General features: G+C 40.9%; 1 protein-coding gene across 1 annotated transcript in view; it reads left to right on the forward strand.

Annotated features, from left to right (window-relative positions):
- Nucleotides 1-25,916, forward strand: part of LOC308083992 (transmembrane protein 65-like) — a 52,140-nt gene extending 26,224 nt beyond the window's left edge. The window contains exons 3-8 of the mRNA XM_080426449.1: nucleotides 6,469-6,513; nucleotides 8,602-8,669; nucleotides 11,245-11,299; nucleotides 16,545-16,587; nucleotides 20,028-20,133; nucleotides 21,749-25,916. Coding sequence (XP_080282575.1) covers nucleotides 6,469-6,513; nucleotides 8,602-8,669; nucleotides 11,245-11,299; nucleotides 16,545-16,587; nucleotides 20,028-20,133; nucleotides 21,749-21,892 — 461 coding nt within the window. The 3' untranslated portion in view covers nucleotides 21,893-25,916. The remainder of the gene's footprint in view (nucleotides 1-6,468; nucleotides 6,514-8,601; nucleotides 8,670-11,244; nucleotides 11,300-16,544; nucleotides 16,588-20,027; nucleotides 20,134-21,748) is intronic.
- The last annotated feature ends 265 nt before the right edge of the window (nucleotides 25,917-26,181 follow it).

The raw sequence follows: 26,181 nt of genomic DNA on the forward strand, positions 1-26,181 counted from the left end.
GACAGTGGGACAGAGACAGAGGGTGGCTCTACAGACAGCGCAGCAGCCTGGGCTACGTCATAGAGGGGCGTTACCTACCAATCGCCCTCATGAATCAGCCCTAACTGAGTGCACCTGCGAAGACCGGCTAGGTGTGGCACCAAACCTCAAAAGCAGCCACTCTGTCTCAGTCTAGTACTGGCTCTCCTGGTAAACAGACGGGTGCTCAGGCGGTAAGCGATTACTCCACTATTTCCCTCACAATGTTAATTGCTGGTGAAATGTAGAACTAAAGGACTGTTTCTTTTACTTCATAGGCAACCTGTGGAGAGATGTAAAGAATGCTGATGTTATGATGCATGGATCCCCCGAACCCGGGATGAATTTATGTTGACTGTTATGATTTCCCCTTATTGAAAACCGTATAAACAATGCTCTCTGAGCCTGGCTGTGAATAAACGCCCTTTATTGGGTTTGTACCCTGCCTTCTGTGTCTTGGCCTTGATCAGTACCCCACAACGTGAACAGTATCCATCAGAGAGTGGTTTCAGAAGAGAGACTGGCTCATTTCTCGTTTTAATTTCCAAGGAAGAAATGCCACCCTACATTTTTCAAATCAGCCTCATGGTGGCGCTGTAACAGGCAGATTCACGTTTTGGCCTATACAGTTCAAGAGTTATAGGCCAAAACGTGAATCTGCCTGTTACAGCGCCACCATGAGGATTATTTGAAAAATGTAGTGTGTAATTTCTTTCTTGGCCTAGTGGGGATGTGCGTACAAAGTTTCACGGAAATCGGAGGCTGCGATCAAGCATCCTTTTGGGCTGCCTCAGTTAATGAAATATCTGCATTAAGGAACATCATTGCTGTCACCAGCCTGGTGTATGTAGGGAGGACATTTCTTAGAGAAGCTGTTCAATTGACCTCAGTCACACCTCATTACGGTGTGACTCTACAGGAGACTTAGCCTGGTAAACCCTCCCTCCGGAAATCTCATTTCTATTTGATTCCAGGAGTGAGTCTGGCCTGATAGCCCATTGTGGGGGTTTCTAGTGAAATTACCAGCTAACCGAGCCTATCAGCGTCGTCGCACATCGTTCTGTGATTGACAGCGACAGTTGGCCAATCAGGTGGCGAGTTCGAGTGAGCCCAAAACACGAACGGCAGCCATCTTTTTCTTGTCCGCTATATTCTCCGCTATTTTTTGACTTCAAAAAGCTCTCTAACTTCTATTTTGAGGCACGGAATTTACTTATAAGATATCGTTTGGATAGAATTTACTTGTTTAACTTCATATATGTGGTCAATTAATCATGACAAAGCCTATTTAAAAATAAAAATTTAGAGAACCGGTAGGGGTGGGCAGTGACACCCATGTATCCGAATAAGGCAACCCATTTTGGGCATGAACGTCTCAAAAGTCCCGTTGCGTCACATTAGACTGGTGAACTGCTGATTGGCTGAAGGGGAAAAATTATCATTGGCTGAAGGGGTTGTCAGTCAACTGTATTACTCCCGCCCAACTCCAGCCCGCAGCCAATATTGCAGAATGGGCGATCAGGCCAGACTCACTCCTGGAATCAAATAGAAATTAGATTTCCGGAGGGAGGGTTTACCAGGCTACAGGAGACTAGCTGTCTATAAGTTTGCGTGTGCGTGATGTGCGTGTGTGTGCGTGTGTAATCTTGTGAACCACTGGACCGATCAGTAGCAATCTTCTTGTGCACACCGGTGCCAGTGTAGTCAACAGGTCTCTTATCTTGCCCATTTAGGTCATAGATGATTGATGTCACAGGCTGGCCACATGAAGTTTGAGATCCACACTGGAGCCATGTCGTTCACATGTGGATGAATCATATAGATCCCAAGATCCTCATGATTCAAAATGTATTTTACTATGCTTTCTTTGTTGACTAATTTCTCATTTGAGGCATAATGCAGTTCAACCTTGACACTGATCAACAGAATCTTCAGTAATCACTGCTGAGTAAGTGCCTGCTGAAGAATGTACCTCATTATTGTCAGTCCTGTAATGAGTGCCCCTCGCTAACCCGGCCCTGTATTCAATGTGTGGGTGTGGGTGTTGTTTCCTGTTGTTCCAATGCCATAAATCATCAGAGAATATTGTGGAAATGTCCTTGGCTAGTTAAATGGCTGGAGCCTTTCTATTGATGTGGTTCCACTGGACCAGAGTGATCTCAGATGCAGACAAACACACACTACACATACTATAGATTCTACAACAGGCGTCTTCAACATTTTCCAGGCGAAGGACCCCTTAGCTGACAGAGATACAAAGCAGGGACCCCCACCATATATTGTATAAAATATTGTTGCATTATGCAACTTGCATATTAAACTTTGTTGTGTTTTTTGAGAAAGCCTTGCATGAAACTTGAGAGGATTACAAAACTAGCTTATCATATTTAGTTGATTGTCTCATCATGTCTGTTGGCAGAGGTGTCAAGACAATGCACAGCATATAAATAACTGAAGTCCCTCTCCAGAATGTGTCAATCGTGGGTGGCAGCCGGTAGGACACGAGGAGACTGCGGGGAAAATAGCATTTATACGACATACGGTTCAAGTTTTGATATATAGCATATATATTTGTAAGAAATTGGTCCAGCCCACTAATTGATGAAGACAGTTAGTAAGGATGCACAAAGCTGAGCAAAATGAAATTTGAATATTCTACCGGTGAAGATTTTTGTACAGTTTGTCTGTGTGTATGTTGTAGCGCTTTCTTTGCAATCTTGCTGTAAAATTATTTAATTCTTTAATTGTATCACATTCAGAACTGAGACGGCTCCACTGAGCACAGCTGTGTGTGACTGTGTGAGAGAGAAGCCAGCAGCCTTGTCTACAATAAAGTATAAATGTACTGTACTGTATCAGTCGGCAGTGTGAACAACTAAATCAATTGCCATTTTCTGTACAGTAATATTAGCTTATATTTTGGTTGTAACTGAGTTGTAACTTAAAGAAAATAAGTATTGTAAAAACAAACTAAGAAAAAACTATATATATATACAGTATGTATATATATATATATATATATATATATTTGAATATGAAAATTGAATTTGTAGACTGCTACAAATATTGGGAAATTTGAATAGATTGTGTGCATCAGGCAAACAGTATGGAATACCCTCTAATCCTGAACTCTCAGAAGACACCATGCAGTTCAGGGTGCTGTTGGGACCCCATGCAATAACGGCAGATCAATGCTGGGGGCAACCCCATGAAATGCTTCTATGAGTCCCAAAGGAGGGGGAGAAATAATGAAAATATCGATCTTGTGTTGGCTTTTAAGATGTGATTCAGGTGCATTCTCTCATTTTAGCCTCATTCTTCGTAAGTGATGAGAAAGAAATGGAGCAGAGATTAGTCTAATTTGGGGTCAATATGATGTATCGCCTGGCGCTTTTACAATAACCAACATGGTGAAGTGGGACAAGCTAAAAGTTACAGTAGCTTAACTGAAGCATAGTGTGTATACCAAGACCTTTCTGTCACTGCTGATCCCTACAGTTTGGTCTTGGGGAGGGTGTAGACAACCACGTGTCTCCTCTAATACACAGGACATCGCACTTCTTCTCACCTGACAGTTTCAGGGGGGGGGGGGGGGTCAACAGCCTCTTTCTCTTCGCAGATGAGTAAGGCTGGGAACGGGCTACCCTCTTTACCAGTTCCGCTCCCTGCTGAACAGACGCCAACCTGTAGGTTAGGAGTTGCTAGCGCAATGACAGAGAGCTTCCCGCCGCTACCCTCTTTACCAGTTCCGCTCCCTGCTGAACAGACGCCAACCTGTAGGTTAGGAGTGAGTTGCTAGCGCAATGACAGAGAGCTTCCCGCCAGCGAACACGGCCAATTGTGTTTGTTGGTTGTTGGTGGGCACATTGTGCAGGAACTTTCCCCCTGACACAGCTGTAACTAATGTGTCTGATTAGTAGCCTAACTGATCCAGGGGCAGCTAATCAGGTGTACTCTAGTTTTATGAGTCTGGGACCAGTGCCACAGAAGCTCTGAAAAGGACTTGCTTTATCACCAGCCAGGCTTACAGCTTATTCTCAAGGGCCTGTCAGGCAAAGTGTAGGCTTCTTTGCTCTCGGCTGAGTCGGCTCTATCAATCTAGTGTACGCCACTGATTTTAGATTCCCTCACATGGTTGCCATGGTGACAAAAACAAAAACTTAATTTTAAAACTTCAGATATGGGCTTACATCAATTTGACTTTCTCATTTTTTTATTTTCCAGGCGTCAGTCTGGAGAATATATCTTTATACTGAAATAAACTTTACTGATGTGCCTATTGATTACAGCTAATTAGTAATTACATGTGATCTACTCCTTTGCCAATGTGTTCAGACATTGAGTATCTCTAATCTATACTTCTTCACTGTCCCTCTAGGTCGCACAGTTGTATTGATTTGGAGACTTTAAAACAATCTGTAGGCACAATGAACATAATTATGATAAATGATTGACTGACCAGTACTTTGTTGTAAACATTCTGAATAGACTGTGCTCATGTTTTTCTTTTTCATTTCGGGGGGCGGGTGGGGGGATATTTGATGACTGTTCTACTTATTTATTTGCTGTACTTATAAATAAATTTTCTCCAAACTGTACAATGCCGCATTATCAGTACAGTACAATTGTCAATAGAAGGGCCTTCAGAGCCAAGAAATGTTGTAAAGATTTTACATTCAAAAATATTCCAAAGCAGCATAACACACCGAGGCTGATGTACAATATAGCTGACTGATAGTCCAATACTACAGTTTATTCCAGAGCCAGAGACATTTTATTCCAAAGGGATAGATACCTGTTATCTGATTGTTATTGCTTGAAGGGGTGTGATATGTAAGATGACGGCCAGGGATAGTACTGTACAGCAGCACATTCTGTATTGTTAACATTGTTACTGACCACCACTGCAGTAAGTCAGAAGCCAGGGCCACTGATACATTATGTATGCATTGGACACAGCAGTTCCTCTGTCCATTAACTTGTACAAGACTGTTGTGGTTTGCAAACTATCCAGGTCTTGACTTCAATTTAAAGGTCTTGACTTCAATTTAAATGGTATTGGTACAGTATTTCATGAAAAACCATGTACATCTTTTATATTAAACTGAACTGCTGTAAAATGATTATCATTAGTTTCCCAGGGAGCAAATGAAGCACATGGAGGAGAGGGGGGGGGGGGACTATCAGCAATATCTTTGCTGTCATGCTGATGAAAGGGCCCTTATTGAGGTGAATTGTCTTCCATTGTGTCAGCATTATGACAGCCACAGCCCTGGGCTGAGCTGGTAATGTGACCCAGTACGGTAGTTTCTGAAAGACAAGAGAGCTGGAGGAAAAGGAACGTAGAAGTAATTATGGGAGGTGAAGAGTTGAAGGGATGGAAGAAGAAAGTGTGTGTGTGTGTGTGTGTGTGTGTGTGTGTGTGTGTGTGTGTGTGTGTGTGTGTGTGTGCGCGTGTGCGTGTGCGTGTGCGTGTGCGTGTGCGTGCGTGTGGAGGGTTAACGATAGATGGACCTTTGCCATTTTAAAGGCCTTCCCCAATCAGTAAGTGGAACCAATTTCACACTGCCCTAGAGTGAAATCAAAATATTGCTTTTTCCACATAATGTGTTGTGGAACCTTGGAAATCACGACTTGATGATGGTAACTGGCAAATGGATTGATTTTTTTTAATAGCGCTTTCTGTAGTCCTTTAGTAATCAAAAGCTCTTTATAGTGTACTTCCCATCCTCCCATTCACACTGTGTTACACATTACGCGTGCTACAATGTAGTGTTCACAGGTTTTCTTCACCGCGGTTTCTCTTTTGACATGACATTCACTAGTTAATTAAAATACATACTTGAAGATAACTTAATGCTAAATCTGCTGGGGATGGTACAGTATATAATGGGCCCTATTTTCACCGGTGCATTACCCATAATCCCTAATAATCCAATTTTTTTTCTCAAATAGTTCACATAGCCAATCTACAAACTCACAACGTGTCGATGTAGATCGAATAGTTGAACTATTTGAAAATGGCAAAAATGGCAAATAAGTTTAGGGATAATGGGTAAGGCACCGGCGAAAATAGGGCCCAATGTGTCTTTCTCTGTCTGTATCACTCTGTCTTACACTGTCGTTCTCTCTCTCTCTCTTTCACGTACACTCGCACATTCTGATCATATTTCGTAGCTTCGACAGTGCTCCTGTAGGATCTGATTGACAGTTTGTGACATAACGTCTTTTCTGTCTTACTCACAGGAGCAGGGAGGAGAGGAAAGGTTGGCTGCTCCTTCGCTCTCTCCTACTCAAGTCTGTTTTCTCTCCATGTCTCTCTAACCTATTTTTCTGTCTTGAATGATTTGTTTTGCCATTTCAAAGCTGGCTGACATTTACACTCCCACCATAGAGAGCAGACATAATTTGTTTATAATCAGACTAATTCTCTCTCCTTCTCCCTTCCAGGTACGCTGGAAGTTGAACCACCAACCAAAGGGCAGTTAAGATATGGTAAGACTGCTTTTATTCAGTATTTTGTTTTTGTTTTGTTTTTGTAAAGCGTCTTTGAGTAGGCCTATGTAGAAAAGTGCTATATGTATTATTGTTATCACTATGCCGATTTGGAACAACGCCTATTGGGAAATTGGTTAAACAGTTGACTGTATCACAAAACTCTCAAATCCTTACCACAGATGCAAATATAGTCCATGTGTTTGCAGCTCTGGGGTCATGAACAAGGACACCCTCCTACGCAGAGGTCTACGTCACACACTGACAGACAGAAAGACTTTTGTTTGTAGTGTTCAACCCTCTCCGTAAGAGAGTGGAGAAAATAATAAACTCAGTGTGATGGTGTCCCCATGGTTCTATATTTGTGCTCTGCCCAGCAGCTCATATACCCATGTGATGATTTGCAGGGAAAAGACTGTCATACCTAAGTACATTTTTATACTATAACAGCGATAGTAACATCAACAGGATATATACTGTACATTGTGCTGTTGCATGTTGGGTTGATCACACTATACAAGATATAGATATTTATACAAAAAATAAAGTGAGATGGCACTAGGAACTGTAGTACAGTTCCTAGTGCCATCCCACTATTTTTTGTAAATAAATTGTGTGGTTAGTTTTTTCTTAGCTCTTTTATCTCTTCTCCATGCTGCTGGGTATACGTTTTTTCAGAGCCTAGAACCCTGGGCTTTGAGACACCTCAAGGGTTTGCCAGTCCCTATCATCTCGAACAGACTGTTTTTCGGGGAGTTGCTTGTCTTCCGTGATCCTTTTAGCCCTCCATAGGCGTCTGCTGTCATATATATCCAACAATTGTGTAAGGGGGCTCCCTGTGGTACGCTCAGTCGAACGCACCACCTTCCGAACGACTCGCAGGTCCCGAGAGTGGCTCTCCACCTGTTAAAAAAAAGGAATTATCCTTATCCTTATCCATACCAGACAGTGATGTCTGCCACTGAGGGGGTAGGGGTGTGTAAGCACCACTACCCACAAGGGCAACACGTCCTCTGACCTCTGCGTGCCAGTGCTGCACTGAAGGCCTCAAGGGAAAGTTAATCAGAGACCTTGCAGGAGATTTTTACAGTAAACTAAAAGACAAAGTGAAGCCAATTATTGCCTTCTCTATAAGCACCGACATGACTCATGATGCTCATTATTGTCAACATTTATTTGATATTTTTCACTGGATTTGTGGAGCTGGTGCTGTTATGTACTATAGGCCTGTTGAAAATGGACAATGTTCGTGTTCGAAATGGTAAATGTTATTACAGCCATTGGACTCCACCATCAGCAATTTGACATTCTTTTGTCCAAAACTAACATTTGACATGGCTTACCCTGCCTGAAGTCTGCTGGTTGTGCGGAGAGGCTCTGCTCAGACATTACTTTTCAATTAGGCTACGTATGTAAATTGGACTATTCATGAATAACGATGTTACAGACTCACTGATAAAGGGTACAGTTGGTAAATCTAGATACACTTGGGAAGTCATGGGATATTGCATGCAGTGTTCCCCCAGCACGTTGAAGAATGCCTGTGGCCACCTTGACTGAGAGAATCCTGCAAAAATATGAATTTCATAACAAGTTGGATATGATGATTAACTGCTACTTACTGTACTGTACAGTATGAGCCCAAAAAGCCAAAAAAAGAAGTGGGAAGCGTGAATTGAACAGAGCAGCAATGGCTACACATTCAATCACGAAACATGCGTTTTGGAATAAGATGTTTTATTTATTTATTAAATAATTTCCACTAACACAATGTTATTAATCATTAATTAGCTAACCTGAATTTGTTTTCCCCAGGGGCCCTTGAGGGGGTTCCAGGGCAGCTAAGAGTTTAATCAGTTGTGAGCTTCATTTTTGTTAGTTTTTTACAGATTTTTTAAAACATTTTGATTCCTTGCACAAAATATTTTCAGATGTGGGTCCGTGGCAAAATAAAATACATATTCATTTGCGGATCCAGTTTGAGAACCACTGTATCTTGTTCTTAGGCTTACATAAGTTCAAACAGAATCTCCAAATTCTCCAGTCTGTATTTGTTGGCTGAGTGTTTTTTCATTTGCTCTGTTACAGTTCTACTCCACAACGCAATCCCTTTTGTTGGATTCGGATTCTTGGACAATGCCATCATGATTGTTGCAGTAAGTCTCTCTCTAAACTGTTCTTCAGTGATTTTCTAAATATTTGTGCCAAGTCAAAATGTCAAGGCACACCTGTATTCATAGCAATAATTGTCGATCTACAAGCACACAACGTGTCGCATCGTGACGTGCTGTGAGCTGCTATTTTGACTATTTTAGAATTTTAATTAAAAAAACAAATGAATACATTGGCCTCCGTATTGGGAAATGTATTTATTTATGTAATTTAAAGTTTATTACGTAACATTTCTGAGGACGTTGTTGTTGCATTCCAAAATAACGTAGGCGGTAGGGCCCTATAGCATTCGTTTTGGAGCTGTATTGTACGTCTGCGTTTTTGTTTCAAACTGAACAGACAACAAAGCTACCAGAAGTGTCGCCAAAAAGACTACTGATGTTGCACAGTGGGACTCAAATGAAAATGTGAAATTTAAATTAGATTCATTTACACTCAGTATCTTTTGCTCATTATCTCTTTATTTCCGTCTCACAAAGTTGTCTCCGTTTCTCTCAATGCGTGAGACTGTAGCCCATCTCTTTCTTTTACTCCTCATATTTCCCTTAATCTGCCTCTCACTGTGGCATAATAACACCAGTGTTATTGCAATGCACTTCTCAAGTCTCTCCAAGAAACCATTACAGAGCAAAACAACAATCTGTTGAAAATGCCAAACAATGAATATTGAATGGGACTGCACTCAGACGGCAGAGCTTTGAAAATGAATACTTGTGCTGTCAAATTTAATTCAAAGCCTGCATACCCTGTGGAGTTCCTTTACCAGGAGGTTGATAAATCATTTTGAGCCATGTACTGTACCGAGAAGAGGAGAAGGGATAAAATAGTGGAGGAAATGTAAAAGAATAGCAGGCAAGTGAAATAATAATAATGGAATATAATAAAAATGAAAGACATGAAATTTGGTTAAAACCTATTAGGGTAAGTATACGCTAAGTGCACATTAGGACCAAGTTATGCTATATTTAGATCATCAACAGCTAATGTTCTTCTTCTTAAAAATGGTCTCTTAACCGGTTTCCACACAGTTCAACTGCAGACATGATAGATAGGGTCTTCTTGTAGATCGGCTATTTTCACTATTTTAAAATGTTTTTCAAAATAGTCAAAAATGGCAAAAAAGTTTAGGCATAAGGAGTAAGGCTCCACTTTCTGTGAATGCAAAAGCCTATAGCTCATGTAAGCACTGAATGTTTGTTGTCTCCGCCAGGCCGAAAGGCATGGCGAGAGAGTATGTTTTACCCCTTGTCCGTCCGTCCATGTGTGTGTGTGTGTGTGTGTGTGTGTGTGTGTGTGCGCGTGTGTCCGTGTGTCCATCTGTCTGTGAACAGCTAATCTCCGGCACCGTTGGCCCGCTCGCTGCGAAACTGTGCACACACACTCCCTGGATGCCAATTCAGAACCTCTGCCATGCATTTTTCACATGGGCCTGTTATAGTGCCACCAGGAGGCTGAATTTTGCAAAACAATTTTTTTTAATATTACTCCTACAGATTTTATCCAAACATCACGCAAATCGGTACACAGTATCTCTATAGTCATGTGATCAACATAGATCTGTCCGATTTTCCATATTCCATCCTGATTGGCTAAGATTGGCTTCCAAAGTTTGCAGGATTGGTTTGTTTTGAACAAAATGCCTCAAATCATCTACGCAGCATGCGATTTCTGTGAAATTGTGCACGCACATTCCCACTAGGCTGAGGAAGAAATGCCACTTGAAAATGTTCAAATCAGCCTCATGGTGGCGCTATAACAGGCCGATTTGCGTTTTTGCCTATAACTGCACCGATCTGCGTGAAACTTTGCACGCACTCTCCCTAGAGGCCAAGGAAAAACCTTTGGCATGCATTTTTCACATCTGCCTTTTAGAGCGCCACCAGGAGGCTGACTTTTGTAAAACAAATATTTTGCTATTACTCCTTCAGAATCTGTCCAAAAATCACGCAAATCGGTACACAGTATCTCTATAGTCATGTGATCAAGATGGGAGTGTCCAATATTTCATATTCCATCCTAATTGGCTAACATTGGCTTCCAAAGTTTGCTGGATAGGTCCGTTTGAACAAAATGCCTCAAATCATGAACGCAACGTGCGATTTCTGTAAAATTTTGCACACATATTCCCACTAGGCAGAGGAAAAAATGCCACCCTTTTCACATTGGTCTGTTATAGTGCCACCAGCAGGTCTAATTTAGCAAAACACATTTTTGGAACAAAATGCATCAAATCATGAATGCAGTGTCCGATTACCGTGCAAGGCATAAGAAGAAATGCTGCCCCTTTTCACATTGGGCTATTGTAGCGCCACCAGGAGGCCACAATAACCTACCTGACCTGGCGGAGACTTGTGCTCCGAGGAGCACTTTTTGTTGTTTAATTTGTACACTGTCGTTTGACAAAGTATAACTGAGGCTTTAGATTGGAAGGAAATCCCCCAGCAGTATGTGGTGTGGTTCTTCTACAGTAAGTAATATGTGCGTGTGTGTAAGGGCACGCGTGTGTGGACGTGCGCATGTGTGTGTGTACTTATTTACTTACTTATTGATATTCCCCAGGGCACACAGATTGAGCTATCCATTGGCGTGATCCTGGGAATCTCAACTATGGCAGGTAAGACATCCCAAAGACTTTCAGTAGACTTACATTTTCAGACCTGAGTAATGCTCTAATGTGTTTCCCTCTCTGCTAGCTAATTAGGATAACAGTGGACTCCGCACTCTTGTCTTAATGAGTATTTGAGAAGTAGCCTGTCACACTTAATCTGTACTGCAGCCTCATTAAGGGGATCTCACACTGAAGCCCTGAGATAGAGCTTCTGTTAAGTCGGTCTTACTTAGACATAATAAGCGAAACCTAAGTCTGTTTCAGTGTCAGTTTTCTCCTCTGTCATTTACACTAAAGTAGCATAGAGAAATGTATACTGACAACTGAGGTGATGGTAAATGTCTGGGGAAGTTGAAGCTCCACGGTCAAGCAGCTAACAAGTTAAAAAAGTTTTGTGGCAAATTATAGAAAAAAATAATTCTATAGATGTAGAGTTTTGGGCTTTTTTGTGCCTTTATTGATAGTATAGGAGAGAATGACACAGGGAGAGAGAGACAGGGAGTGACACGCAGCAAAGGTCGTCGAGAACGGGACGCGAACCCGTGACACGCCGTCAGGCATCAGAGCCTATGTGGTATGCGCCCGGCCCGCTTGGCCAGCGGGCGTCCCCATTGTCATTTATCTTAATCTTAATTTTGGTGCTGAGATTTTGTTAAAGCCAAAAGGAGCAATTAGAGGCAACAGTAGATCAGATAGCCTAAATATATTCGATTGGAGCATGAATGTAAAATCCCTGTCCAAGCACTATCAAATTGACAACAGACGATTGCATCAATGTTAACTGTGCTGTGGTGCCCATGTGGTCTTATCTATGGGGTCTGGCTGCAGACATTTCCTCAAATTTGCCAAATGAAAAATCCCAACTAAACTAACCAGGATGACGTGATCAGAATTTCCAATATTATTTTGAATATTGTAACTTTAATCCTCATACAAATGTTAATACATGTTGATATATTCTGTGAATATTTTTCTCACAGTCTTTGAGAACTTGGGACTCTTGTAAATCCTTGTTCAGCTTAAGATGTAAGCTTGATGAGATGTCTGCAGATGAGCTTTCTTCCCATCTTATTTATTAATCCATACCCAAACTGTTTCGTTTTATAGTTAGGCTACTATAGTGGCCGCCAATACACGCATAATAGTGTCCCTACCAACACAACCATCAGAATGGATGAAAAGTTTTGCACAAGTGCACAACACGTATAGTCAGCAGCACTCACAAACACACCAAATGCAGCCACAACCCCACATTGCTTAGTCAGCGTGTGCCCTCTGTTGACTCAGCTGATGGGATTTGGTATAGGCAGTAGTGGTCTGTAGCAGGTAGGAGATACTCATTCAGAGTGAGATCCAGTAGCTTTTAGAATTACCCAATGTTGCTTCACAGCCGTAGCATCTTCTAGACTTCTACTAGGGCTGGGCGATATGACTTCAAATCAATATCACCATTATTTAAAACCTTTGCCTCAATTACTATTAATAAACAACGTTTTTTAAAGTGATAATACCAGATCTACAAGCTCACAACCCAAAATGATGATGTATTTCAAAAAAAGATTACGTCGGTTATGCAAGATTAAGTCGGATATTGGTTTAAATATCTGAATATCCCTAGATAAAAATAGAAATGATTCTCATGGAGTCTTATCCACAATGGGTCACATCGCAACCCATAGTAAATCTAAAGCTAGTAGATTTACTATTTTCAAGAAATCTTGAAACAAATCTCGTATGGGGGGCCCTCCCTGGCACAACATAATTTTCAGAGGGCGGTCTGCGGCCAAATACATATTAATTTAGGGATCTTTGGCATGAAAAAGTTTGAGAACCAACCACTGGTCTAGCGAAGCTGACCTACCACAGACAGAATGTGAGGAAGAAAACTAAAGCAGATGGAAAGTTCCTGACTGGTGTATATGTTACAGTATGATTGGAGAACCAGTACGATTGAAGAAGGCTCGCTCGTTTTTACCACCCACCCAGCAATTCTGTAGAAGCAACACTAGAGGGAGCCACAAGCCAGGCTTGTGCACAAGCATATATTGCCGCGACCACACACACACGTGCGCGCGTGTGTGACCGGCTTCGAGTGCTATCAATGCATTGAATGGGGAAATAGGCGAGTTTATTAGACCTTTCAATGGGCGAAATAGGCTACTACCTACCCGCGATTTATCAGACCATTCATTCAGGAGCTACTGACCTACTTGGAGGCGGAGCAGTCCGCACAACAATATTTACGATTCTGTGCCTATCGGTACATAACTCAAACGGCGCTGAGTAGGCACAGGCGAACGTCACACCGTTCAGGACGGCAACTCGGTCGCCTTAGCTCCCTCTGTGGTCCTTCACGGGGTGACAGTTCGCCTGTGACTGCGCGCCTCCGTCAGGGTCCAAAACCAAAAGCGAAACCTAAACTTAACTATTAAGTCATGTCAGTTGGTAGGTTAGTATGTCTTGATAACACCCAATGAATGGTCTGATAAATCGTGGGTAGGTAAGTAGGTCGCCTATTTCGCCCATTCAAAGGTCTAATAAACTCGCCTATTTCCCCATTCAATGCAGATAGCATTCGAATCAGGTGGACTGTTAAGATACTTTTATTGTGTTCTGCTGGCTTTTGTTTTAGTTTCTCCCTGACACACACACACACACACACACACACGGAGGAGGAGAAGGACTCCTCCTCGCGAGCCTCGCTAATAAACCCTGTCTCGAAAAGCCCCGCATCGCCCCGAAGCCCCGTGCCTAAAAACGAGCGCTCTGTCTTCAATCGTACTGGTTCTCCAAACGTACTGTGACATATACAGCTCTGTGGCTCTGTGGCCCTCTTCTGTTTACACTTGATATCACAGCCTCTGTCTGCTGACATACTACACAGTAAAAACCGCAGTGTTATGAATGCTATTGGGTCAGTTTTTACGATCTAAATTCACTAAATTAAGCATTGTATATGGTGTCCATTTGTATCCCTGTTGCTATCCATGCAGTTTAGCTCATGAAACCAACCTACGACGAGTTGAATTAAATGTGAACAAAAAGTCACTGCATTTATTCATCCAATGGTTTAGCTACTTGTCATTTGATTCTACTGTTTGAATTCTTCCTATTAGCTTAATGTTTTCATGTGGTCTGGACTGGAGGAAGTGTCTAGATGTTTCTTGTTTTTTGCATATTTATTTGTGTTAATTTGGACCGAGATACTGTGTGTGTGTGTGTGTGTGTGTGTGTGTGTGTGTGTGTGTGTGTGTGTGTGTGTGTGTGTGTGTGTGTGTGTGTGTGTGTGTGTGTGTGTGTGTGTGTGTGTGTGTGTGTGTGTGTGTGTGTGTGTGTGCGTGCGTCTGAATTAGGCCTGTCCCCGACTAAGGATTTGTTTAGTCGACTCTAATTGGCGACTAATTGCCAATAGTCGACTGGCAGTCGACTAATAAAAAAAAAAAAAAAAAACTTTTTTTTTTTTTTTTGGGGCCAAAATAAATTTTATTTCAGAGGGCCAAGTCTACACAGTTTGTTTTGTCTCCAGCAGAGTTTCTAGTGTCTCTATCTCTCTCTGGAAGAGGTTGCGCATGAACTCTGCAGCCGCACTGAGGCACTCCAACACAAACAATACCAATACAAAGACGAGGAATAAGAAGAATGTAGTGGAAGTTACGTGTGGTTGCAGGCGTAGACTTGGCCAAAAAACTATTTAAAACATTTTTGGCCCTTTTTTTTCGACTAGAGTCGACTAAGAGACACTTAGTCGACTCGGACCCCCCGCGACTAACCAGTCGACTAGTCGACTTAGTCGAGGTCAGGCCTAGTCTGAATAGCCTGTGGACTCCATTTAGATCAGACATAGGTGCTCTATGTGGGTGAATGTAGCAGTCAGAGCAGTACGTGGACAGCTGACCTTGGCCAGCTGTAATTATATGAAAGAACCTTGTTTCCATAATGAAGATTGACTGCCTTCTATGGTGGTAATAAACTGCTATTTTGTTTTTCGCACTGGCAGATTCGTCTGGTTCTCCAGGCTAGTAATAAACCAAACCATTGTTAATCATTAGGGTCTGTAATGAAAATGCCTAAACTGGAGAGACCTAGATTTATTTGCAACAAGACAAGCATTCAGAAGTACTTGTAGGAGCCATGAGTATTAAATGTGTTTGTACAGTATTCTGTGTAGCTCATTCTGACCACAAGGGTGTAGTATAGGTTCTGTTTATGTGGTGATTATTCAGCACAACAACAGATGTTTTAAATGAATAGGTAATCAGTATGAGCCAGTAGATGATGGGGGCACTCTGATCGTGGTGTAATTGTTGTCTCAAAACCAGCATCAAAGAAAACCTTCATGTGTGGTAAAGTTGTTTTTGTAAATATTCACCTTGTTGCAATAAAGGCAAGCATTATTTGTATAGCACATTTCAACGACAAGACAATTCAATGTACTTCACACAGAACATCAAGCAAAGGAAACACAAGTATACATTGACATTAGGATGCATTTTTTTAAGAAAGTTAAAAAGTAACGTACAATTACAGTGCAGGAGAAAAAGAAAAAAGAAAAGTAACTAAATAAATAAATAAATGGGAACATCACCTAAAGCACAGTCTTTGACATTGTTCATTTTAAGTGGATACTTGTGGAGTATATTCCTCAAGCAACCTACAATAAGTCACCTTAATACGATTGTCAGCACGAGTGAAGCAAAACGGGCATGGACAAACGGCACATGCATGAATAGCCACACCACTGCTCCATGGGCTTCAAAGTATTTCCTTGCACCTTTCTGGGACAGTGATTTTTTTTTTTCAGTTCCTGTTGCATTAGTGGCATAAAGAAATAGGCCACATTCTGTGAAATCATTAATTCTTTTATAGTGTTAAAACTATGATCTAATGAACCTCGTGAGAGTGGGTCGTTTTGTTGTTTTTATTCGTTTTTTGGTGTAACCAATAAACCAGATTTTTTTTTAAAGATGTAGGAATATGTGTGTTTTCGTATTTTAAGAGGGGATCTTCTTTAAGCTGTGCCTCTCAGCTCATGACAGTATTTTAGCTGTAAGCTCATTACAGATGAGATACTTCCCTTGCAGTCAATATTTCATTTCCCAATTTCTTGGAAACTGCGTAAATTAACATAAAAGACTGTTTCATGCCATGTTATGGTCATACTGTACTGTAGTCATACAAACTGTAATGTCATAATGACATAATTGATTTTCTCTCTTTCTGTTTCTATATCTATCTTTACCTCTTTTTCCAGCTGCTGCTCTAGGCAACCTGGTATCTGATCTGGCAGGACTTGGGTAAGAATTACACAGACAACAAAGTCTACTCTGTACACTTCCTACAGACATGGTACATAGACACCTGAAACAGACCCCATTTATACGTAACATACAGAATACAATCTTTAGAGTTTTTATTTTGGAGTACACCTAAATCTTCTCAGTAGAAACCGAAATGTATCACTGCAGCTTTAGAAAAATTAAGCAAAGTGCAATTTGGTACAACTTACTATAGAAAAATTGGCCGATTACAACATACTAGCCGAATTCATGCTAACAACATTTTGCCTCCTGGTATTTTCTTTGACACTGCTTTTGACATTCACTACACTGTTTAGACCCCACTCCACCCCACACACACACACACACACATACACACTGCCAAAACAATTTAACTACAAAACAAATGGTCAACACAGTGGTTGTCTGGTGCAATTCCAGATTCATAGCACCATGTGTGCAGAATGTAACTGAACTGGCAGAGGAGATCAACAAGGACGTTCACCCAGAGCGAGACGCGGCCATTGCACTCTTTGGACTACGTTCGCGCTCTCCCATTTTTTTGTGTGTGTGTGGGGGGGGTGGAGAGGCCTTCTGGTAAACAGAATGTCACTGGTTCGCCTCCCAACCCCAGGCTTTGTGTTGCTAACCAAGACACTTAACATGTAACTCCCCCTCGAGAGCTTATCATAATCATCTGAGTAGCTACGTATCAGCAGTGTGAAGCTGAAACTGAATATCCTCTACGGGATTATAAGGTAGCCAAAAATCACCCCCCCCCCACTTAAAAAAAAACAAACGTTGTCAGTTTTGTTCAATAAATCCACAGTGCCCCATGTGAATTGGTGAGAATTGATTTTTGTAGAAATAGCCACAAGTATCAGGTCCTTACAGATGAGCGCCAAGTCACAGTAGATCAATAAATTCATGGTTAATACCCACTGCTCCTCCTCAGTACATCTAGATGCAACGACAGGCGATGAGAGATACTGTACACAGATGGAGGAGAGGAGACACAGTAGACAGATGAGGAGACACAAGCAATGAGACACTTTTCATCTTTCCAACAATGAGTATTTCCCTTCCTGTATTCTAGCTTTGACATCGGCTCAGTAGAAGACTGATGAGGCTAGCTGGTCTGACCTTTGTATTCTCAGGCGAGCGTGTCTGTGTGTGTGTGTGTGTGTGTGTGTGTGTGTGTGTGTGTGTGTGTGTGTGTGTGTGTGTGTGTGTGTGTGTGTGTGTGTGTGTGTGTGTGTGTGTGTGTGTGTGTGTGTGTGTGTGTGTGTGTGTGTGTGAAAACATACACACACATCACATATAATTTGGACCGTGTATGTGTTCCTGTATTTGCCACTTATGTTAATCAATGAGCAGAACCCTGGAGCACATCTCCTCGGTGGTCACTAAACATGACCAGACACACCAATAGGCTATTCATTGTGACAGATGTGAAGGTTCTTTGTAAACCATGAAGTCCCGGTAATAATGCCCTGTCCCTCACTGCAGAAGTGGGGGAGACGTAACATTCCTTTTATGTTAGCATCACTTAGGTGAACTGTATACCCATGACTACACTACTGCTGCACCTCAGTACTTGTCCTCCCCTGCTAAATCATTTGTTTTCCACCCTAACATTATTGTACTTCTACTATTTATTCTGAAAAACCATTCTCTGTCTAGAACATACCACTGTTATTCTTGAGTGTTGTGTGTGTTATCCACATATGTAAACTATGGCTTACACATGAGGATAACACATAGTGAGCTTGTGGCTGTAAGGAATAAGAATTAGTGTAGTTATAATAAAAAAAAGAGTTTATTTGCTGTGGATCTCTTCAAACTATTGTCTCAATGTCTTGGCTTTTAGTATCATGACTTCTTCAGATATTGTGAATGGACAGTTGTTTATTGATTATGTACAACCAGGCCATGAGTTTGTCAGACGGGCTGTCTTATTTTGAGCTATTATCAGTGGGCAGTTTTGTGGCTGTTTGTCCTAAAGGACTGTTAGGTAGTGACTAGTGAGCGATACAAACAGCTGGTTGTGGATGTGGATGCTAATAGCAAAGACCAGTTGATTTTGTAGCACTCTTAACTGCAGTGTTTGGGGGGTTATTGGTGAGATTTTTAGTCTGAATGTGATGTGAAGATGTGAAATATTTCATCACATTTTGTGATAGTTTCGACATTCATTGCATACTGGAGCCTTAACAGTCTTTTTTCCATGGTGAAAGTGAGGTTGAGCTTTGGTATATCCTTGGGTTTTATAGCTTCCTCAGCATGGCATAAGCCCAATTATTGTTTGATCATCAGTCGCTCCTCTAATCTGTGAGCCCCCCCGAACGAACCTAGAGTAGACAAACTGTTAAATAACTTACAAAATGTAAAGCTCCATTGGTATTATGTCTGTTGCCTCGATGATGGCGGAATGTAGTGTCCAATCCAGTGTGTTGTCTGCTTCAAATGACTTTACATAGTCAACCAGAAGGTGTGCTTCCCCCGACACCAGGGTCAACATTTCTCAATGGCAGAGTAGGGAGACCAGATCCAACCACTGCAGATGTGCTTGTTATATTGTACTTACATACACTACCATACAGATTGGTTGAAAGAATATTTTATTCGTTAAAATAAGTTCTGGATGTAGCTTTAACTTTAATTAATGACTGTGGAAGCTGTGGATATGAGCACTTCTCATATCCAAATTAAGACCTTGTTACCCCTTGATGGATTAATGGCCTGTGGATGGATTAAGTGCTTCCAAGTTTGCAGGGCAACACATTTTTCTATTATTTGCTTGATTGCATTTGGCTTTTGTGGTATAAATTCAATAGAACTGTGCTTTCTTTGATCCCAGAAGGGCTTAAAGATGATTTATGATGGTGACATGGATTGTGATGTTACTGTTGCCTTTCATATAGACCTGTGAAATTAAATCCTTTGATGTTGATGTGAGCTTGTCAGAACTTCACTTTTAATTAAATAAATGTTCATTAAAGTAAGTCCCAGTTTGTAAATTTGAACATGTAGTTTTGGTATCCTTTTGTTGTGATTTGAGGTTGTACAAATTGTATAGAGTCATTGCAGAAACAACTAGAAAGGTGTGTTCAGTGGAGCACATATTTGAGATACGTGGCACACAAAAAGTGCACATAATGTACACATACAACACAGTAATAGACATCAAACAGTCAATTAGTTACCTATGAGACTCAACTCTGCCCGGGTGTGTGTTTCCTATTTATTTATTTTTAAATAGGAAACTTGGACCGCTTATAAAACCTCACCAAATTGAATCACAAATTAAAACCTAGAGAAATAATAATACTTATTTGTGAGTATTGTTCTTCTGTGACTACCTCTGGAACTTTGAAGTTTGATATTTCATCGCTACTCACTCCATTTCCCTCTCTGCCCACTTCTCTCTGTCTCTTCCTCTTTCTCCTGTTCTGCAGGCTAGCCGGTTACGTGGAGGCCCTGGCGTGTCGACTGGGGATGCAGATTCCTGATCTCAGCCCGAAACAGGCGGATATGTGGCAGACCAGAGTCAGCGCTCACTCAGTAAGCAACCATTATATTGTACCAGTCCAAGTCCCACAATCCTCTTAGGGGCCGTGTCCACCAAGATGTAATTTTCCAGCGTATGTTTTGAATTGTTTACAATGGGAGCGCAGCGTTTCTGGAAACACCAGCAGTGTGATGAGGTGCTGAGGATTTCTTTTGTGCTCACGTCTGGCATTTATATATGCTTGCTGAGAGCTGAAATGTTTTCAACTCAGGCCTTGGTGTTTACAGTATACAGTATTCTCTGTCCAAGGCTCACTTCCAAATAAGATCGGGTGATGTAAGGTGATGTCTCACGTTTAACACATTGACCGCCAGAGGTTAATCTCATAATGTACTCACCAGTGCCAACGTTTTATTGTTGTTTTTTGTTTTTTTCACGTCGCCACAGATCTTGTTAAAATCCTTAAGATTGAGCTGTGCACTGTTTGTAAACATCGCGGAGATCTCACTGCTTCTACCAGTGAAGACCACGTGTCAAACGGAGCCGCCATGTTTGAGTTCTGACCGTTTAAGTTAACATGGGAAATGCGAGGATGAAAAACTACATGTTTACAGGGGCTTTTACAGGGGTTTATGTGTACGACTTAGAATGGAGACAGACGGGAAACAAAAAACGTGATCGCACTTCCGGTCGACATCGGGTGGTGTTACACTGAAAATGGTCCCCCTAGAAAATTGAAAAAAAAAAAAATCGAAAAAAAGGAAAAAGCACCACAGCCCGTAGGCTACGGGATTGGCGCTTAACCGTTGGATTTAACGGCCCGTAGAACTACGGGCCCGGCGGTCAATGTGTTAATAGTTGCTCCAAACACACTGCACAGTCTACAGCTGATGGCACTGTTCTGCACCTGCGTGAGAGGAAATAAATCTCCTCACCATTAATATAATTAATATATGTACAGTATATCAACAATGAGTGTCTGATGAGTAATGATGATGATTAATATTTACAAGTCATCATAAGTCGTCAGAGTTTTCAGGAGGGGCGGCAATACAGTGACACAAGTCATTATTAGTGTTTGCCCTTTTGATTTGATTGATTTGATTTGCTGAAGCATAACATATCATTAGATTCAGTAATTGAATTACACTCGAGGCTCTCAGCTATTTCTGTATTTTGACATGGTGGGAAATGTGTCTGTCTTTGTGGTTTGTCGAGTATTAGTTCTAATAGGATATAAATGGACTCAATCTGTATTCACTTGTTTGTTAGATTGTATACAATTGGCAGCCATGACAATTCATTTGGGGCCAGATTAAGTTTATGTTTGAATGATCATGTCAAGTTAAAGATAATAAGACAGCGTCTAATTGTATAAGTAACACAGACCACAAGTATTATACATGGCAAGAAAAACTCAACAACAGATTGCTGGAAATCCTTCACGGTTATAGGTTCTACACAGATTACTTTTGAAAAAGAGTTCTTCTAAATTACACTACCTGGTTAAATAAAGTATGAACTGAGTAAAATTTAGTAATCGTGCCTTTGGTGGTTATTTGAATTTACGATATTTAGCAGGAAACCCACTTTGTTGTAATTTGAAATTGTTCTTTGATCATAAAAAAGAAATGCAATTGTTCTTAACTTCCTTTTCTCTGTGCGTAGGGTAAGGCCTTTGGTGTGGGAATCGGCTGTATTCTTGGCATGTTTCCCCTTTTTTTCTTCAAAGACGATGAGAAGAAAAAGGAGAAAAAAGAGGGAAAGGAGGAGACGCCAACACCTGCTACGACAACCCTCAGCCAAAACTGAGGAGCTATGGCCACACCCTGAACCAATACTGTGTGAATATCATGCTATCACAGTTTTATACCTGGGACTGGTGGGGATTACCTGGAAGAGTGGAGTCTAGTGGCATCGTACTGTAGTTGGAGTGCACGTTCTAACCATGTGACACTTCAACTCAACTCAACAAAAGGAATTCTGGACTTGTCTTGAAGAGAAAGGCGATTCATCAATCATTGAACTGCTGCGCTTTACTCCACAAGCCGACCGTTCCACCGTAACCTCGTGTTGCATTCCACTGACTGACCGACAGTCCTCACACACCCTGTTCTGGCATCTGCTCTGAGACTGTTGATCTGGATGGATATAAACCTCACTCCCCCGCTAGGATTCTCTGGATTAATCCTAGTGTCCCTGTTCTTGGGGAATCTTTGCTGAAAATAGCACATCTACAACACGTCTCAATGCTTCGCACTCTGAGCTTGTAGATTGTAGGTTATTTTCGGCAAAGAGATTTGATGTAGAGGGGGGGGGGGAGAGTGGACAAAGTACAGAGCCGACCCCAGTGAACTATGTATTCGTTTACTATGTATAGTGGGCTTAAGTGGTTAAATAAATTACAAAGTTACTAGGAGAGTGATCTTCGTGGTGGGGAGGCTTTCTGAGATCACATAACAAGCTATGTTCCAAATGAAGGCTATTTGAAACCATTCATTATTTAAAGCCCTGATGTTAGACACTATTAGAGCCGATGCACAGGACATAGGCAGTGAGAAATACAAAATAGTTTTGCATGACATCTTAGGGCTGAAATTATTGCTAATGTCATTAAAATATGAAGGTGGTCTGAAAAAACAACTAATATCAGACGGCAATTCTATTATTACAGCACAGTACAGCTTGGCACGGCATGTTCTGTCCTGCCTCATCAGTTGTTGAAAACCATGTGTTTTGCCCAATTGCATTCTCCATAGTGTTTATCAGTCTTTCCCATGTCTCGGTGTCATTCACAAAAAGTCTTGCACCTCAAACATCATCAAAACCTCTGATATCAACTTGACGGCAAGTAATTACTTACAATACAGTCTAACAAGCATGTCTACCTTTTGAAGATATCCAAGTCTTAAACAATCCTGCCAGCCTGCCTCATCTGAGCAATGCAACAACCAAGTAACTGTTAGTGAGAACCCTTTCAACTCTGCTAGCAGCAATGAAGTTATTTTTATTTTGTTTTTATTTTGTTTTTATTTATTTTCTTTGTAAATTTAAACCAGGATTTCACATGGGAGATGAATTCATTTCTGATTCGGGCGGCTAAGGGGGAGTTGGCTTGCAGCTATTCTGCATAGGAAACATGAGGTGTAGTTCTGCAGAATCTAAGCCATTGTATACGCAGTCAACTACCTTTGTTGTAACAACAAAGTGAGCCCGTCTAACAGTTTGAGCCAGAAACTTTGGCAGAAAGAAAAGTGATGTATAAATAAATAAATGAATAAAAACTAGTGGGTGTCTATAGCAGAGAGAAGCCAGCTCTCTCTCTTCAGCACCTCCAGTGACCATAGAGATGGAGATCTGACATGGTACCTTCCATGATGGCACAGCAGCAGACCTCTAGTTCTATTTCCACCAGGGGGCCAAAGCAGTCTAGCCCTGGACTTAATTACTTCTCAGCTCAGTTTCAGTCAAAACAAAAAAAAAAAGTTTGTTTTAAGCATTTCAAATCAGTGGGTAGGTCCTCTCTTGAGCAATAACATGGGCTTCTGATAGTATAAACAGTTTAAGGGTTGGCTGGTTTGGAAACTGAAGTGTCTGTATTATAGCACAACTTTTCATTTGTATTATGCTGCTATACTGCCCTCCACTGGTTAACTATATTATGAATCAGACGCAGTTGCTGGTTTGGTTTTAGTAAAAGCACTACTAGCGCACAACTTAACACACTTTTCTGTCTTTAATTAATTACATTTTGTTTGTTTTTTAACTCTTTGTTATGCTTTATATGTTACAGGTATGCATTGTTGCCTGTAATATATCACTTAATTGTGTTTGATGCACTTTTTATATATAATTTAAACAGCCAATGATCACACTCTCATCAAACTGTTATGAAGCAGGAGAAAATTTACTGTGTGTAATAGCTATGATATACTGCTAGATTTGGGGCTGAAAGACTGACAAGAGTGGCTTATACTTAGTGCGTGGTCACATCTAATAATATACCCGTAATAGGTATTTTAAGGATTTTGTGAAGTTAAACCCAGTTTTTCTGCAGCAAAGAAAAAATGTTACTTGTGGCAACAAACCTGTTTTGAACTGGAATGGAAAGCATTAGTCACGTAGGCCTACTTTTTTTTTGAAAACATTTGTTTATATTTTGCTTTCTTGCAATTGCAATTTTCGCTCAAAAGATGATATTCGACAGCACATAATCGCCTACATTAGTTATCTTTTCAATGATTAATCAACAGGAAAGCCTTTGTAACACATTACTCTCTGCAGTATGCTCTGAAACCTCATATTTACATTTACAAAGCTGTCTTATGTTTTTGAGATTATACAAGATATACTTTTACTATTACATCTGATGTCACAATAATCAGAACATGTTGAAGTTGATCTGATCTGTTTTTGTTGGATGTTTTTTGAATGGATAGAATTTGTATGAAATCAACAGAATGGGTAGAGAAGGTTAAAAAGGAGCATTGGTATTAAGTTTGCAGACATGCCTCATTCATTGTCAGGCACACGCTCATACACCACTTATTCAAGGTTGGTTGGTGGAGGGTGATTGGCTGAGCAATAGCGTGCATAAGATTGATGGCACCAATATATGTGGCTAAATGGTACAGTTTTACTGCCATATGACCTTGAAGAAAGACATTGGTAGCCTGTCACATGATTGAAAGGGAAGCCCACACATTTAAATTCTCATTATTGACAATGTTCTATCCAGGTGTGGATCTTCATCAGGTCACACCTAACGAAGATTTGTTCTACAGTACATTTACCTCACTCCAGTTCCTTCTACTTGTGGTGTAATGCAAAGGCCAATCACATGATGACCCACGGAAGCTTTAAAATGAAGAAAGAAATTGTCACTTATTGTGTGTTTTAAACCAAAAACAGGTGCATGTACACTATACCTTTTTTTTGGGGGGGGGACTAAATTGTCATTTGACTTTACAAGCTCATGTGTTGGTGTCATTGAATTAAGCTAAGCCCATTTTGTCAACATGGTTTGATAAGCACATAATGAAGTCTGAGATTATTTTGTATTTGTTTGTCTGTGGACCTGGATGTTGTTTATTTAACCACTTTCAACCTGGCATTTCTATTTTGGGCACCCCCAGGTTTGCTTTGTAACGTTTGAATGCTTCACTGCAGCAGACTTGGTATCATGAGAGGCATTGATGGGATGCTATCCAATTATGTACACATTACTGTTCTATGGCTACATACGTGTGTGAGCGTGTGTGTACCATGCCATTATGTGACACATTCTAAAATGTGTGGAATGTTTTCTGGCAGCAGACAGGGTGTCTTCTGATATAGCACACAGCTTCTCCTGACAAACTACCTACAACGCAAATTCAGAGGTCCCATGTTAAATCTGCAGTCAAGTGGAGTTTCTCCTTGCCGTCCTTGAATAGCCTGATTTATTCTCATGTCGTACAACGCTGTCACACGCCAAAAATAGCCTGTCAACAAGCTCGAAGCATCAATGGTTGAAATAGTCAACAGAAAATATAGAAATTAACTAATATTTTCACTGCTGTCCTAGCAGGAAGAAAATAATAATCAATCAATGCATGTCCCCTCTCTTCAGAATGTAAATGAAAACATCGATACCACAAAGAGTCAGATATTTTCCCCCCCTCAGCCTAAACCTTTTGACTCTTCAGTCGTCTGAGTCATATTAATTTCTCTCTTGTGTAAAATGCTCCATACTGTATGTTGAATTGATTCAGTACATGTTCTCCCCTTCTCACTTTCTCCCTGGTCAACTCAGTACCTTATGAAAAGTTGTATGTATAAAAAGGAACAGATAATATTAACAACATTGCTTACTGTAAAATAAATAAAATATTGTAAATAAAATTAGCCACAGCAATAAGAGTGTGTTTCACTGTGTGGTGTTTATTTATTTATTTGGATGGCAATTATTTGGTGAATAGCAGAAATCCAGCAAAGCTATTGTTATTATCTGCTGAAGAAATTCGTTTTTTTGCCTTTAGGCAGACATAGGGAGACTATCCCCTGCTTCTAGCTCTAGGACGGCACCATTAGAGGCATACTCATACCTGTCATCAGTATCG

Source organism: Gymnoscopelus braueri, assembly GCF_963280865.1.
Source record: "Gymnoscopelus braueri genome assembly, chromosome: 4".
NCBI classification, from domain to species: domain Eukaryota; kingdom Metazoa; phylum Chordata; class Actinopteri; order Myctophiformes; family Myctophidae; genus Gymnoscopelus; species Gymnoscopelus braueri.